Source organism: Enhydra lutris, unplaced genomic scaffold, assembly GCF_002288905.1.
Source record: "Enhydra lutris kenyoni isolate GAN:26980312 unplaced genomic scaffold, ASM228890v2 scaffoldscaffold74, whole genome shotgun sequence".
In the NCBI taxonomy this organism is placed as follows: domain Eukaryota; kingdom Metazoa; phylum Chordata; class Mammalia; order Carnivora; family Mustelidae; genus Enhydra; species Enhydra lutris.
The window spans coordinates 4,696,269-4,713,025 of record NW_019154158.1 but is presented as its reverse complement, the minus strand read 5'-3'; the positions used below and the strand labels follow the sequence as shown (position 1 = coordinate 4,713,025).

Here is a 16,757-nt window from a genome sequence, read left to right as displayed (position 1 = left end):
GGTAGATAGTAGAAATACCTTCAGTGATTGGTGGGTTAAATAGATTTTGCAAACACCGATCTTACAATTTAAAACAACCTTATGTCCTTGGCCCATTATTAAAAACTTTAAACTTAGCTGTTTTCTTTTTTCGTGGTTTTTTTTTTTTTCTTTTTTCTTTTCTGACTTCTCTGGATTCTTGCAGTTGTGGTACTTTCTGCTGAGACTTTAGCTGGAAGGCCACAAAAATCAAAAAGTGGGTAGTTAACATTTTAGGTCTATAACAACTACGGAAGCAGGGGTGAGAAAGATGGAGAACATGCTGCGATGTGCAGACCTTACTGGATCTAAATTAAGTAGTTGGCTATTAGGCAGAAATTGGTAGATGAGTTCTTTCCTGTTACTGGCTCTTTCTGCTCTCTTCTGTGGTCTTACAATAGGCATAGAGCTTCTTGCCTTAGAAAAGCCCCTTTTCTTTCTTCATTTGGAGTTGCTTCCAGCCAGGCAGAGCAGCAAATTGCCCTCTTGTGATGCCAAACACAGAAATAAAATCCTGTTCAGAGAGGTAATTCTAGGAGAGAAAACAGTCTCTAGTTAGGAAGACATGGCACCCATCAATGACAACAGGGTGGGGGAAGGTGGAGCCAGGAGAGCATCTTTGAAGGGGGAAGAAGGAATTTTTCAGAAAGGGTGTAATGCACTTAAATTATTCACTGGAGGGTTCTTGGGTTGTGGAGTCCCATTTTGGCCTGAGTAGAAGCTGACCAGATTTGCTGCTCTCGTATCCCACCTGGTACCAGTTTTTTGCCAAAAGAACAAGACTTGGGTTATATATGATGAATCCTAGACATCAGGTTTTGGCTGAATGGAGAACTAAATTGAGAGTTGGTTTTCCTTGCCTCGTGCCCTTATCTACCATTTTTTATTCAGACATTTTTGAATGCATGATCACGTGGATCTTGTTCAGAGCATAAAATTCTCCTAACATTTATTTATTGAAGCTTACTGAATAGTTGCTATCTGAGTAAAATTATTAAGATATGGCTTCTGTTTTCAAGAAAGTTGTAGTCCAGATCCTTAAGAGTTGGTTAGCTAAGACACTGTACAAAACCCAGAGATCCTTCCCAAATCAATTCCTTCAAGGGGGAAAATTAGTGCATTCATTCAGTATCAAAGTGCTAATTCATTTAACCAAAACTTCAAGAATGCATACTAGATGCCAGGCACTGTTTGAGGTGCTGAAAAGCAGAGAACGTGGAGGTCAACAAGATAGAGAAGGTCCTTGCTCTTAAGCAGTGTTAGGGTGGTCAGGGAGGGCTGTCTGGAGGGAGGCAGCTTCGGAGCCAGGACCTGACCTCTGATGATCTGTGAGAAGAAGGATCTCAGGCGGTGTAAAGGCTCAAAGGCTGGGATGGAGTGTGTTTAAGACAGAAAGGGAGCCCCTGGCTAGAGGGTGGTGAGTAGAGGCCAGTGGTCTATGAGATGACATCAGAGAGGTGGGTGTGGGCCAGATTGTGTAGAGCCACGGAGGCTACAGAAAGGATTCTAGATTCTTTTGTTTGCAGTGGGAAGCCTTTGGAGGTGTTTTGAACAGAACAGTTTTGTCTGCTTTAAAAGCCTATTGGCTGTTATGCGGGGAGAGAACTGATGGTTGGGACAGGGGTGGAAGCTGGTTGGGGGACTATTGCAGTAGTCTGTGATGGCTGGACAGCAGAGAGACGGGGAGGAATGGACAGAGGCTAGCTGATGGACTGATATGGGAGGTGAGGAAAAAAGGAGTCCTGAGTTTTTGTCTCGAGCCACTGGGTAGCTCAGATGTCTGTTGAGGGGCCAGCAATGTGCCAGAGCTGTTCTAGGCCACGTGCCGAGACGGGTGCTTCCCTCGTGGAGAGCTCCACTCCCAGTAGACACAATTCCTTTAGCCACTCACCTCCTTTTTGGCCGGGTTCACATCCTCAGGCAGCTCCTGATTTTGATTTTTCAACAGGACTTCTAGAGGGTAATATTTTAGCTCAGAATTCAGGGAGAGGGTTGCATTCCTCATGTCCTAGGTAAGATAAGAACGTAGGCAGGATGAAAGACTGTTCAGGGTCTGTGCAGTTCAAGTTCTGTGTGCATAATTTTTAACATTCCGGCTGATACCACTGCCCCCTTTGTGATCATCTTTTAGAGCAATGATTCCCTAAAGCTGGCTGCCTGTCAGAATCATCTGGGATCTAAAATATTCAGATTTGGGGGTCAGATCTTGGGAAATGCTGATTCAGTAAGTCTAGGGTAAATCCTGTATAAGCAGTTGGGCTTAACACTGTGCTTAAATCTCATTTCAGTACTGTGATCACAGACCTTCTTTTGGCCCGGTGTTTAGGCTCTCCATTTCCAGCCTTTAAATGACTTCAAATAGAAGACATCCTGTTGTTAAATGCATTTTAAAGATACTACCTGGCCATTAGCTTTGGAATCCGAAGTTTGTAGAGCACAAAGGATGGAGCCCACTACAATGTGTTCATCCTAAGGCTAAAGAACTGTTGGCTTCCTGGCCAGAGGCTGCCCTTCTTTTCACCATTGGAGTAGGGGCAATGGCCTGAGTTTTTGTGGACTTCACAGTCAGAAACTGGTAAGCACATCATTTGGCTTAGAAGCTTCTTCTTCTTTTTTTTTTTAAGAGATCACAAGCAGGCAGAGAGGTAGGCAAGAGTGAGGGGGAAGCAAGCTCCCCATCGAGCAGAGAACCCAACTTGGGGCTCGATCCCAGGACCCTGAGATCATGACCTGAGCCAAAGGTAGAGGCTTTAACCCACTGAGCCACCCTGTCACCCCTAGAAGCTTCTTATTTATGAAAAATACTACTAGTCAGTTTAGTCTGTCCTGAATGATGGAACTGAATAGTAAAATTAGTTTTTGTAGTTTTGGTTTGTTTGTTTTTTTAGCTTAAACAACAAACATTCATTTCTCATAGTTCTGGAGGCTTAGAAGCCCAAGATTAAGGTGTCTGCTTCCTGGCTTGTGGGTGGCATTTTTCCAATGTGTCGTCAAATGGCAGAGAGCAAGACAGCAAGTGCTCATAGCGCTCCCTTTAAGGGCATTAATTCCGCCCTAAAGGCCCCACCTCCTCATACCATCACATTAGGGGCTAGGGGCTCAACATACGAATTTTGGAAGACAAAATCATTCAGTCCATAATACTAGGTGATTCCTAGGTTATAATTATTTATATTTATGTTTAAATATATATATATGATATATAATTATTTATATTTATGCTTATATATGTATATGATAGATATATATTTTTAAGCAACAAGTCTATTCTAAATTCTGGAAGGCAGTAAAACGAGGAACTTGGCTTTGAGGCCTGCTTTGCTATTGATTAAAACGACCTCAAATCCAAATAGTCCGCTAGAGTGATACTAAGGAGGACACGATAGGGTTTCGCCTGTGCTGTGTCTGTAGCGTTTACGGTTTCTCCCTGGCTCCAGCTGCCTGTGTGACTTGCTTCTGTCCAAGAGCAAATGCAACTCACAGCAGTGATTCTCGTGATAGCAGCGGCATCTCCCAGCTCTTCTTTTAACTGTTCATAGGATTTTCCTGCCTGAAACAAAAGAGACAAGACAGGACGAGGTGCTGCTTTCAGGGGGAGGGACATCTCGGGCCTCGTCTACCCTTGAGGAAAGCAAAGTAGCTGGGGAATCAGAAGACATTGCAGGGCTAAGCAGAAAAGAAAATACCCCTTTCTGGGTCCACGCCAGGTCAGAAGATCCTTCAACCTGATCTGCATTTTTTGCTGGTGTTCCCTAATCCTCCATACAAGACCGAAGAAGACAGAGCAGTTGACTAGGAGTCAGAAAACCTGGCTTCTTCCTAATTGTGACTTTGGACAAATCCCCTTTCCTCTAAGCGTCCACCTTTTTAACATGGGAAGCAACGTTTGCCCCAGCTGTCAGGGTGGTTGTAAAGCTCAGAAAGGAGATGTGTGTGGATAAACTCTCTCAACCTTTGGTTACTTCCATCCACGGCTTAGTCCTGAGACAAGCTGGGAATTCTCTAACTGGACCTAGTGCCATGGTGGGCGGAGAAGAGAAGGGAGTGGAGGAGGGTCGGGGAAATGTGGTCCTGGATTTATTCAGCCTTTGAGGCGGTACCCCGCCTTCCCACTGAGCTATTCGTGCTGAGCTCCTGGGCAGTAGGGAAGTCTCCCCCATTCTCTCTGTTCTTACGCTCCAAATATTAGGGTCCCAGGCCAAGAACCAGCCTGTGAAGATGGGAGGCTCAAAACCCTGTTTGATGATCAGGATCGGTGTGTCGGCGTCCCGGCCGCTGGGGTGAGTACGCAGGTATTCCTGGGCCGTGGCAAGGGCTTTCTCCTTCTCTGCGGCATTGGCCTCAGCCCCAATCCACAGGAACACCTGTTGTGGTAGAGGGAGTGTCTTAATGGGCTTTTAGCAAGGACTAAGTACTAAGTGCCCTTCCTTTCCCTGCTCAGCGAACCACAGCCTCAGAGAACTTTCCCAGCCTCGTTTGTTCAGCAGAGAAAGGTTTTTCCCAGAATCAGCTTGGTGTTCATGATGTTAATTAAGCATGTATCTCCTAAATCTGCATGTCCAGTCATGAGCTCTCACTGAACTTCAGCTTCCTGAACTCAGCTTCTTGCAAGATATCACCCCCTTGCTGCCGCTGTCTCTAGGAAGCTCAAACAGAACCCCCAAATGTAGCTCTTCTTTTCTAGACTTGTGTCTGTGTCTCCATTCTTGGTCAATGCCATTCACCCAGTCACCGAGGGCAGTAACACGGGAGCCATCCTCGATGCCCCTGTACTCAGCGAGTCACCAAGGCCAGCTGTTTCCCTCCTACACATTTGTCATATGTGTCACCATTCCCTCCATCCTGACCCCACGGCCCCTGTGCAGCCCGAAGTGGCCCTTATTCCTCTTATTCGACTGTTATGGTGCTCTTCTGACTGGCCTCCCAGTACATATTCTTCTGTCGCTTCCCCCCTGTCCCTCCTCTCCCACACTTTGCAGGGTGATCTGTCGAAAGCACAGGGACTGTGTCATTCACCTGCTTTCCACGATAAAATTCAAACTCGACATGGTAGGTAAGGCTCATACCTACTTCTTAGCTTCATCTCGAACTCTTTTACTCTGTCTTATGGTCTGATGATATTGTCGGTAGTTCCCTGTATACTAGACTATTCCATGCCTTGCTTTTTACTTGTGCGATTTCCTTTGCCCAGGATGCTCTCTCTACCTGATTAATGCCCACTCGTCCTTTGAGATTCAGCCTGGAAGCCGTCTCCTCTAGGAACTTTTCTCTGAACCCCTAAACTATGTTGAGTGCCCCTAATTTGTGCTCCCATGGCACCATACCTCCATCATAGCAAAATGAGATTTTTCTGTCCAGCTCCTCCAACAGCCTGTCGACTCTGAGAGCAGGGCCCCTTCACCTTGGTGACCCTACCCCCACCACGGTTACTGGAGCACGGAGGAAGTGCTGAGTATGTTTGCTGAGCTGAGCTGAGGAAAATAGGGTGTTAGGGAGTGGTTGCCTTGGAGATCTCCCCTTTAGGGCCCTATATTCCCTAAGAGGCCCATCACTGAGTATGGAGCCTGTCGCTGTCTCTTCTAAGAAAAAGAAGTGCATGATGATAAGATGGACTGATTTCCCCAGGGTGGTCAGTTTCAAACAACACTCTGTTCTCCCCATCCCTGGCAAGAAGTGGGCTCTTCCTTCGGTTACCACTGACAGATGTTTGGTTTGTCACTTGTTCCAAGCTCTCTGGCTGTGTCTTACCTGGTCCCAGGTATCCAGGAGCATCACATCACCTGGGTTCAGGTCATCCTGGGTGAAGTCTGTGATCTCCGTGACAACGAACCGCCCAGTCTTATTGGAACATTCAAAGAGACGAGGCTGCACGTCCAGTATTTCCTGTTGTAGTCTGCAATACAGTCTGTTTAGAGGAACTGAGCTACTGAGAAATCATGTGTTTCTTTAAAATTTAAATTCTAGTTAGTTGACATATACTTCATTATTGGTTTCAGGGGTAGCGTTCAGTGGTTCATCCAGAAATCAGGGTTTTCAAACTCTAAGGCATTCTAGAGTTTGTGCAGCTCACAAACCCGGGCGGCAGGGGGAGCCCGTAGGAGGTGACACCGCGTTCCCATACCTTTTGTCGTTAGCATAGGCAGTTTTCCCTCCCAGCAGGTCCCAGAACTCAGGCGGCTCCTGGCCCTCGGCCACAGTGTCTTCGGTGCCCTCGCAGAGAAGGCTGGCCAGCTCCTTGGCCATCGCCCGCTCATCTCCACTAGACCCCTGAGAGGGGGATGAGGGGAGCACACATGTTAGTCGCACACAGACACATTGATGTTGGGGAGGGGGGACCTTGAGTGTACTTGGATCAGCTACCAGGCCAGTGGCTCAGGATAGGGAGCTAGGTTTGGTCTAGTGCTGGGAAAGGAGCGATAGGGAGAGGAGAACAGCATGGTGGCAAAGAACAGGACTGGACTCTGAAACCCACAGTGGATGTTGGTCAGAGGCCCCTTTGTTTCACCTTCGGTTGGAATCTCAGCACCTCCTTTTGACTTTTTTTTTTTAAGAGAAAAAATTTAAATTTATTATTTAAATTACATTAAAAAAAATTCACTCTTGTTGGTGTATAGTTCTACGACTCTTGACCAACACAGAGAATCATGTTACCGCCATCAAAATGCAGCTAGAGAACATTGCCTCAGCCCTGCCAAAATTCCCTCAGGCTACTCCCCCTTTGTCTTCAGACCCTCCCCAAATCCTTAACCTCTGGCAACCACCAATCTGTTCTCCATCACTGCAGTCTGCGTTTTCTGGAATGCTATAATTGGAATCATACACTAGATAGCCTCTGAGTTTGGCTTCCTTCACTTAGCAGAGGACATTTGAGATTCACCCTTGTGAGGATCAACAGCTCTTTTCTTTGTGTTGTTGAGTAGTAGCCTACCATAGGAATATACCACTGTTTTTTTCATTCTTCATTTGGATTGCTTCCAATTTTGGGTCATGATGAATAAAGGTGCCATGTATATATGTGTGAAGGTAGATTTTTCTTTCTTTTTTTTTTTTTTTTTTTTTTTAAAGATTTTATTTATTTATTTGACAGAGAGAGATCACAAGCAGGCAGAGAGGCAGGCATAGAGAGAGGAGGAAGCAGGCTCCCTGCCGAGCAGAGAGCCTGATGTGGGACTCGATCCCAGGACCCTGAGATCATGACCTGAGCCGAAGGCAGCGGCTTAACCCACTGAGCCACCCAGGCGCCCCAGATTTTTCTTTCTCATGGGTAAATAAATGCTTAGGCATGGGATTGCTGAATCATAGGTGTGTGTTTTATAAGAAACCGTCAAATCGTTTTCCAAAGGCTGGATCTGCATTCCTACCAGCAATGCCCCGAGTCCCGGCCTCCTCACCTGCACTTGATATTGTCAATTTTTTTTTTAGACATTCTGCTAGGCATATGACAGCATCTCTGTGGTTTTCACTAGCATTGCCCTGACGACTATGGTGCGGAGAATTTTCCCTGTCCAGTTCTCTTTTGTAAGACAATTTTGGTAAACCTATTTGTAAAACAAATCTGGCGTTTAGTGTAGATGCACTCTGAGTGGACAAAATCACATTTTTAGTGTTTGTGTTCGATGTTAATGCCTGTCCTATTACAATCCAGTGAACTGGTGTGGAAGATTGACTTCTCCAGCCTCCCTCTGTGTAGAAGTTTACGGAGCATCTCCTGAGCATGAGCTATGCTGTCAGTGAGTTTCTAATCCTGGGGAATGCTGGCAGATCCTTTAAGAAAAGACTCATCTTGAGGACTGCTCCAGCCTACCCCTTAGTTCCTTCACCCTTGCTGACAGGGAGGTAGGCATAGGGCTGGTCTCCAGTGGGCTGATGTGTCCCCTAGGCCCGGCCGTCTTACCTTGCCATACCACAGGTAGTGCTCTGCCTGGGTCCGCAGCAGAAAGACATCATTGGAGTTTAGGGAGGAGGTAAAGGCTGGAACCTCTACCGCTTTGGTGTTAGATTTGTCATTTCCTTGAATCTGGAAGAGCCTTACTGGTGGATCAGGCTCAGCATTTCCTTTTCTGGAAGTCCCACCCTAGAGAGAAAGAGAAAAGCCAAATCTAGTTCTAAGGGGCACCATGTGTACAGAGCACTGGGCTAGACATTGTAGAGATTATGGATGAATTTAACCCTGCCTTTGACCTTGGGGAGCTCCCATGCCAACAGGGAGAGGTCAGGTGAGCTGGAATTATGGTACCAATAATATTAACTCTCATTCTGAGACTTTTATTATATACTAGACTCTGTGGCGGGTGCCTTACCTGTATCATTTTGTGGAACCTCATAATAACTGTGAAATAGGTATTTATTTTTAAGGATTTATTTATTTATTTGAGAGAGAGAGTAAGAGAGATAGTGCATGTGCTCCTGATCATGAGGAGGGGCAAAGGGAAAGAGAGAGAGAGAATCCCAAGCAGATTCCCTGCTGAGTGTGGAGCCTGATGTGGGGCTCAATCTCCCAGGACCAAGATCATGATCTGAGCTGAAATCGAGAGTCAGACCCCTTAACTGACTGAGCCACCCAGGCACCCCTGAAGTAAGTGTTTTTTATCCTATGGTACAGATGGGAAAACTGAGGCTTTGCAACCTGGTAAATAAATGAGAAGACTCGGACTTAACCACAGGCTGTGTGATACCAAGCATATGACATTACACATTACTGGTATTGCTTCCGCGAGGGGCTCCATGGAAGAAGTGGGACTTGAATTTGAAGGGGCACATCCGGGGGCGGGGCTGGACGGGGCTGTGGCACATGTGAGGTCTAATGGGGAGATCCCCTTTACTAGGGTGGGGAGTGTGGGTTAGGGCTCTGAGAGTAACACACCTGCATGGGTGATACAGGTCAGATTGTGAAAGACTTGAACGTTAGCTAGGCAGAGTTTGGACTTGAAGCCCCGGGCAGCTGGGATTCCTGGGAATGTCTCAGAGAGGTTAACCTTCTTGTCTGTGTCTATCCCTGGCCCTGGTCTCCGTCACTCCTCTCCTATACGGAGACTGACTGACTCATCTGAGTATTCCTGCTCCTGGTGTCACTTTATCTGAGGGGTCTCACCTCAAAGATAACCAGCTTCCCTTTGAAGATGGCCATGAAGTGGCGGGGCTCCTTCCCCATGGCAACTCGGACCTGCACAGGTGCCCCGTCGAACTGCTGATCCACTTCCACTGCCTGGTATGCCGAGGCTGTCAGCTCGTCCTTTGAGGCGTGGCGGCCCTGCAGGGGTGAGAGGGGAGTAGTGGGTCCCGGCAATGCCTTGCCCCTGCCTGGTGCCCGGAGGAAGTATGGGGATCCCAAGTTCAAAGCCTGCATCAGGCCTACCTGCCAGATATACAGGATGTAGTGTGGCTTCCCTTGAACCTCGTACGTGTAGAGAACCAGATAGCAGTCTCCCCCATAAAAAAAGCCGTACCACTGATGCTCCACGGGGACCAGCTCCAGGTTTTCAATCCTCCAGACCTGGACACAGAAGAAGACGCAATTTCCCAGAGATGGGGTCCCTATTTGAAGAGATGGCCGCCTGAAGGGAACGGGGCCATGCTTCATGAAGAATCCAGGCGGGTGAGGCCCTAACATCCACCCACAGCACAGCTTCCCCTCTGGTTCTTCTTTCCCAGTTGTGAGGGCTTTTCCCGTTTGCAGTTTGCATAATTTGAATCCTGAGGAGAACTGGGTCATTCTGGCTCAGGTGCATCCCCGCCATGGCTCTGGGGTAATTTGATTGTTTCTGCCAGTGGAGTCATTGATAGCCTGCGGTGGGGGTGGGGGAGTAGCAGCCTCTCACTTCCCTGAGGGGTTGTCGGAAAGCGTGGCAGACTGCAGCCACCCCTGAGAGAGGACACCTGAGTTCCCAGAGGTGAAACCGAAAGCAAAGCGGAGCACAGTCACCGGCTCCTCTGGCCTCTCCAGCAACATGGCTAGGAGGGCCACAGCGGCCTGCCCTGAGTAGCGCATCCCTGATTTACCTCAACTTTCCCATTGCCGTCGTCCACCATTCTTTCCTGGGCTGCGATCTTGGGCTTGCTGTGCAGCAAAGTCACATCAAATTTATCCTGGAAAACTTTCGCTGCAGAGGAGGGGTTGGGAGAAGCCAAGTGAGTGAAGAGCATCTGTGTCTGCCTTTCTAGAGAGTCCCTGCTGTGGGAAGGCCACCAGGGGAGCAGTCTCAGTCTCACCAATTTTACCGACACCAAAAGTTTTCCCCAGGCCCACGGTCTGGTCCTTCCCTGACCACTTCTGGAACAGCTGCTTGAACATGGCCGACTCAGCACCGTCGTTGATGGTCTCCACGTTGGTGCTGCCAGGGTAGCCCTTCATCTGGATGAAGTGCTGAAGACACCCCCCACACCCCGAAAGGCAGGTCAGTCAGGGAAGGCACTGGGTTCTTTGCTTATCTGGTGACTCGCCCCTTGGAAGCCAGCTGGTGGGACTGCCCCTTTGTGGGAGCCGGAGTCAGATGCTAACTCACTCATGTCTAGGCACCAAATTACCTGCCTCAGGGAAAGGACTGAGGGGAACATTTGCCTATCTCCGGCTTGGTCTGTCATGATTATTATTATTATTTTTTTTTGCAAGATCCTCTATACTGTGTTCCTGCCGCCCTCATGCACTCCACTGATTCTGTGCCACATTCATTTGTTCATTTATTGTTGTGTAAGTGCATCCTGCTGGGTTCACCTGCGTAGGTCCGGACAGCATCCTGGGCCCCTTGAGGACAGGGCTGTTGCCCATGAGGTGATATCCCCTTCGACAGCAGCAACCATGTCTACTGAGCAGGTGCAGGCGCTGGGTACCACTCTAAGAGCCTTACAAACGTTACTGACCCCTCAGAACAACCCGGGAATTGTCTCTCAAACCTGGATTTATCCCCAGGCTGTGGGTCTGACTGAAGTCCGTGTATGTAATGGTGAGGTTGTAAGCCCAAGTGCCTCGTCTGGCTCTCTGGACACATCTGACGTGGTCCTGACAGAATTCTGTGGACAATACCGCACAGCTGTAGCTCCTACCAGGGCTTTAGACATGGCTGTCTGTTTCTCGGTCTTCGTGGCTCTTCTTCCCTTCCACACATAGATCTTGGTTCCACTTTGGTCTAAGATGTAGCAGTCCTGAAGCAGGCAGGGATAGAGGTGGTTACAGCCAGTCAGGACCATAAGGAAGATCTCTGAAGCCAGGTCTGGCCGCAGAAGCTGCACCCACCCACACTCTACTCACGTCATGGTTCAGTAAGTCCTGGACCAGTGGCCTTGTCGCTACCTCTGTGACCGCCAGCTGCCCAGTGGAGTCCGAGACACTGGAAAAGGGGAAAAATTAGCCTGTACCCTCTTAGAAAAGAAAAAAAAAAGCGTCTTGCAGTCAATTTGGTATTTTGTTGGCTTCGTTTCAGTAGTTTCTGGGTGAAGTTTGACCTCTTATGACAGGCGTGGCTTGAATGCAGACAGAAGTGTGATGGATTCTGTTCTTGGGAGGACACTTGGGTGCATCTCTCTCTCGAACATGATCTCCTCTACATCCCTGGGCATGGATAGACCCAAGTAAAGGAAGAGTGTCCTCAAGATACCAGGAAGGGTTGCTGACAAGAACAGGAGATAGCTGCCTCCTTGAGTAGGGAACACTGAGCTCCTTCTGAAAGCTGCATTTGAAAAGGATTAAAGGAAAACCAGATGCCTGGGGATACCTGGGTAGCTCAGTCTGCTTTCGGCTCTGCTTGGGTCAGGATCTCAGGGTTCTGGGATCGAGCCATCTCCCTGCGTGTGTGTGTGTGCGCGTGTGCATGCACGCGCGCTCTCTCAAATAAATACATAAAATCCTAAGATAAAGCCAGATGCCTGTACCCAAAGTGAGGAGCCAAAGCACCCGCTACCCCAGCTTCCAGCCAGCAGCCAGGTTTAGTTACTCACTGATACAACATGATGTTTGATTTCTGCTGCTGATCTATGATCTCATCAGGCACGGCAGGCTTGATAACAGAGCGCCGGCCGAGGGTGTCCTGAAGGACCTTCATCAGCTCCGGACTGGCTGCCTCCTTGTCTCCCTCGATCACACCTATCTCAGCACGGCCCCCTCGTTCCCTGTCCCGGATATCCTTTGCCAGAAGCATAGCCTGTCAAACAAATAAGGCCAAGGAAGCACTCAGTCCCGCTGGGCACCTCCTGGCACTTGCTGGCTTTGGGGGGAAGTGACTTGGGTCCCAGACACAGGAGTTATTCTGTGGCTTAAGACCCCGGGGTGAGTCACAGACTTAGGCACTTGGCCTGTCTCTGAAACAGATTCTGCTCCAAGGCAGGGGTCTGTCTTCTCATGGGAGTCAGCAAGGAAGGATGACGGAAAAGCCAACTGAGAGAGTGCACGCCCCATGAGTGGGCCTGAGCGGGAGAAGGTGCCGATACTGGGAAGAACCGCACCTTGAGTCGCTCTCCACTGTTGCTCTCTGGGCCATTCCACTGGATGATGACCTTTCCAAGGTCCAGCAAGAAGACATCGCCTTGGTTAAAACTGTCCCAGCTCATTTCCACCTGCGGACAAGGAGACATCGCTCAGGAGGAATTCTGAAGTACCTGGTGGGGAGGCTCCGGGCCTACGACCGACAGTGGGCAGGGCTTACCTCTGTGGCTCTGATGTTTCTTTTCCCCTTCACATGTAAGAGCCGCTTCACATCATAGGTGTTAGTCTCCACATGCTTCATCCCGGAGGACACACCCCCCTTCTTGTAGCTGAGGGGATATCCAGATAACCCCCAGTTACTTAGGTGCTAGGGACTGGGGAGACTGGTTAGATAGACGCAGCCTCTGCCCTTGGGGCAGCAGTACACAAGCAAGGGAAACAGAGAAGGTGGTAACTGCCACCCCAGAAGGAGACTCCGTGACAGCCTTTTTGACAGAGTGGTCTGGGCAGTCCTCTCCAGAGGACTGACATTCAAGCTGATGTATTAGGAGGACTAGTGTTCCAGGACTATGCGGTGAGGACCCCATAGCATGAGCTTTGTTGGTTCTAGCAACTGTCTGAATCTCAGCATGGGACAAGGAGAGGGGCACAAGGAAGCAGTCATGACACTATGGCCTTAAGACAAACCCGCTCGGGGAGTCCGACCTCCTGGCCCCCAACTTTCCCCCAACCCTGCCTCCATCCCAAATGTCCTGCACCTGCAGGACGAGCCGAAATCCAGTGGGACATTGGTCTGTGGGCTCTCTGGTGACTCATGGGGCATGCTGTGCCCAGCAGGTCCTCAGTCAGTAAGACTGCCAACCGGCAAGAAGCGCCTTGGACCAGCCTCAGATCTCTCCAGCTCCTTGGAATTCCTTTTTGTTTTCAATCTCACGTGCAAAGTTTGGCGTTAAACCCCTCAGTTCGTGGAACATTATCACTGTCCTTTCCAAGACCCCTCTCCTGTTTTCATTATTTATGCATTCCCTCTTCTCTGCGTATGCTCCGCCATTCCTCTCCCCACCACAGGCACCCCCTCCAACCATAGAACAACTGCCTTTTTATTTTCATTCGGGTAAATGTTTCCTGTTGTTTTGTGGGTGTGTATTTTTTTAAAACAGAAGTTGGCACTGTTATATATTTCAGGCCCGTTTCTTACTTTGGTCACCAAGTACCATGTTTTTAAGGGCTGTCCACTACTCAGCGGGGCATCTGCTCCACGGCCTCCCATTGCTGCCCGGACCCATGCAGTACTTTTCCCCATCCTGTCTCCCCGTGAGGAGCCCTTATGGTGCCTACGGCTTCACACAACCAGTCCTGACACCGCTGTGAACATTGTGGCTCATGAGCCCTTGTGGAGCTGGGTGCATGAGAGGTCCCCTGAGTTATACACCCCGGAGGGGGACTGGCCTTAGTGACAGCAGACTGCCCTACAGTGTGCCGTGCTCATCCTCCACCCTCCCACCCCCGCTGCCCTGAGGGGTACTCAGGCTCCTCTTTCCCCACAGCCTTGCCGCTCCTGGCCTCCGCCCTGCCCTCTAGTCTGCCCTGCTCTGATCTAGGTGGAAGCGATAGCTTTGTTTCGATCTGTGTTTCTCTTTTCTTCATATACCGATTAGCCTTTTTTGTTTCCTCTTTAGTAAACTGCCATTTATGTCCGGGCTCTGGTGGAACTACTCACATGATGCCCTGCTTGAAGTAGCCATGGAAGGTGTCAGACTCATGGTCCTGGACCTCTCGGTGCTGCACGGGGCTGCCTCCCAGGTAGTCATCCAGCTGCGTGGTGTAGATGGCTGCGCAGGCCTGCTCGTCCTGGGAGGAGTCCTTCCCGATCCAGAAGTGGATGTCCTGGGACAGGAGGCTGCCCACCCTCCGTGTCTGGGGTGTCCAGAGAGATGAGGTCAGGGGCCAGCTCACCCAGCGCCTGCTCTGCCGCTGGCCCCCGGGTGTGGGAAGAACACAGCCATGGTGGCTCGTGGCCCACCGCAGGCAGGCTCTGGGTCTCTCTCCCTCTCTGCAGCACCCCTGTCCAGACCTGGTATGTGGCTCAAGCACGGGCAGGGCCCAGATGTCCTCCCGCATTTGGCGAGAGTTGACAGCATACTGTTCTCCGACTACATGGAGACCCATGGGGATCTTTTCCAAGCTAAGCCACAGACAGGCCTTGCTGGCCCTTCACGCCCTGCACTGCCGTGCTGACACAGAGCCGAGCTGTCCCTCTGCCTGGCTCTGTCGGCACCTTTCCTGGGTGATACTGTTCCCTCTACTAGCATGAGCACTTGGAGGCGTGGCCTTGGATTTACCTGGCCTGCCTCCGTACCATGTTACCCTGGGGGCTGGGCCCCAGGAGGGAGAGGTGCTGCTTGCCGAGTCCTCCCTGAGGTATAGACCAAGGGCCCCATGCCCTAAGAATGGCCTTTGGTAGTCAAACTGGGGGCTTGTTCTGTACGACACCAAGGGAGAGTCAAGAGCGATACCAGGAAACGGATTAGCACCAGCAACAGGCCTCGGTGGAACCCAGGAATGGCTCTCAGGGGAGAAGCTCATGGGAACCAGAGGTGGGGGGGCTCACCGATAGGATGACGTAGCAGTCCCCCTCATAGAAGTTGCCGTGGGCACTCAGGGGTACTAGCGCCAGCTCCAGTTTCTGGAAGGACAAGGGCTGCGTACAGTCCACTGCCCACCCCCAAGCCTCCCTGTCCATCATTTGGCACAGGTGGCTGGGGAGAAGTAGGGAAGATGTCCCTGCTGATCCTATGGGGCATGGTGGCCAGCCACAGGATTAGCGGGCCCACCCCTCTAGCTTCTGCTGAGCTCTGCCTGCGTGGCCCCCGGGGCTGAATCTGGGTCCCTGTCTTCACCCTACCCCCCTCCCCACCACCTGCTTGCTCTCACTATACTGGGAGGAGCCTTGTGAGCCCCTCCAGCCCTTTGCAGGGAGAAGAGCTGTGTCAAATCCCACTCTGAGCAGCTGCACCAGTGTCTCCAACACAGTTCTCCAACCCTGACCTCCCAGAGCTGGGCAAGGGTTATGGCTGTGAATGGAACGTGGGGGTTCTGGGGGGCTAGGAGAGGTGAGTGCCAGTGGTGTGTGGGGCTCCACACCCAGCATTCCGCATTGGAGTCTGGGGGTGAGGACTTGATGTGTCCCTTGCACATATGGCTTGTCTCAGGAGAGTCATTCACATGGCCTCAGGGATATTCATCACTCTCTCCAAGTGACAGACACCTGTAGTCATACTTGCGTATGTATATTCTACACGTGTGTTAAAGGTAACAATGTTAAATATACCATAAGTAACTTTTAGTTCCTATTTTGAAATAAACAGGGAGCCTTAAGGGCTCTGGGTTTTAGGCAGCCACCCCTCCCTGGCCTCAGAGCAGGGAGGAGGGATGCTGGGAGGGGTGTTTCTTACATCCGACAGGTGGAGTTGCCCAGGCTAGGGCTGTTCCCAGATAGATTGCTGGAACTCGAGGTCAGCCGGAGGAGCTCAAGCCCAGGTGGGGGAAGTGATGAGCGGCACTCTGATCTACGCAGGAACCTCCGTGCCCCCCCTCTCCCTGCCCCACTAACACTTGGCAGGAGCCACGGTACCCTGTGAAAGACAGGTTCCCTTTTTTTGACAGAAACAGCCAGGAGTCTTCGGTCTCCTGGGTGAGCCCAGGCCCCACCCATTTCTCTAGGGCATTTACTGAAGTGCAGACTCACTAAGCAGATGGCAGAATAAAGGGCAAGCTTTATTTTGCTTGGAGCCCTGCTTTCCAGGGCTAAAAGCATTTCCTCCACCTGTCACCACCTGCTTCAAGCACCCAGGAGGGGTCAAGGATAGGAAAAGTTGACTCTGATGTTGCCCCGTTGCTGTTTCCAAAGGCAGGAGACTGAGGGAGTACCAGGGCTGTCGTTTAGCAGACTGGGGTGACCAGAGACCACCCCCACCCAGATCCTGTGTGAGCAGGAAAGTGTGCCTGCAGCCCAGCTCACCTCTATTCTCCAGGTGATGATCCCAGGCTCGTTGCCCACAGCCCTGAAGGCGCTGCTCAGAGACATGGCGCGCGTCTTTCCAGGACTGCAACATCACGGGGCGGGGGGGAGGGGGGGGGAGGATGATGCCTCTTGCAGCAGGCGTCCCTCCAGCTTTTCCCCTAAGTCATTTCCTAGTCTCTTGTCAGTCATCCTGCCACGTCTTTGTGGGACACCCTGCACCGTTTCACGGCAGTGGGGGAAATGACTTGTCCAAGTTCCCACGGTAAGCCTGGCTGCACTGGGGGGCTCCCCTCCCAGAAA

At 50.5% G+C, this 16,757-nt stretch overlaps 1 protein-coding gene across 1 annotated transcript; it reads right to left on the bottom strand.

Moving 5' to 3' along the window:
* Window positions 1-156: 156 nt before the first annotated feature.
* Window positions 157-16,520, bottom strand: LOC111160176 (advillin). The gene is made up of 19 exons (XM_022523074.1): window positions 16,455-16,520; window positions 15,045-15,119; window positions 14,154-14,350; window positions 12,654-12,762; window positions 12,454-12,564; window positions 11,950-12,152; window positions 11,264-11,342; window positions 11,059-11,157; window positions 10,228-10,381; window positions 10,018-10,118; window positions 9,374-9,511; window positions 9,110-9,268; window positions 7,913-8,092; window positions 6,140-6,285; window positions 5,767-5,911; window positions 4,194-4,382; window positions 3,500-3,568; window positions 1,910-2,026; window positions 157-550 (listed from the first exon to the last, which is right to left on the bottom strand). Exons 1-19 carry the CDS (start codon window positions 16,518-16,520, stop codon window positions 437-439), a joined length of 2,451 nt encoding a protein of 816 aa, XP_022378782.1. The 3' UTR covers window positions 157-436.
* Between the last annotated feature and the right edge of the window lie 237 nt (window positions 16,521-16,757).

Coding starts and splice junctions, on each gene's coding strand:
- LOC111160176 (XM_022523074.1), bottom strand. CDS start 16,520: ATGTCTCTGAGCAGCGCCTTCAGGGCTGTGGGCAACGAGCCTGGGATC. Junction 11,343..11,949: donor TCAAACATCATGTTGTATCA/GTGAGTAACTAA, acceptor CCCCTTTTCCAG/TGTCTCGGACTCCACTGGGC. Junction 11,158..11,263: donor AGGACTTACTGAACCATGAC/GTGAGTAGAGTG, acceptor TGCCTGCTTCAG/GACTGCTACATCTTAGACCA.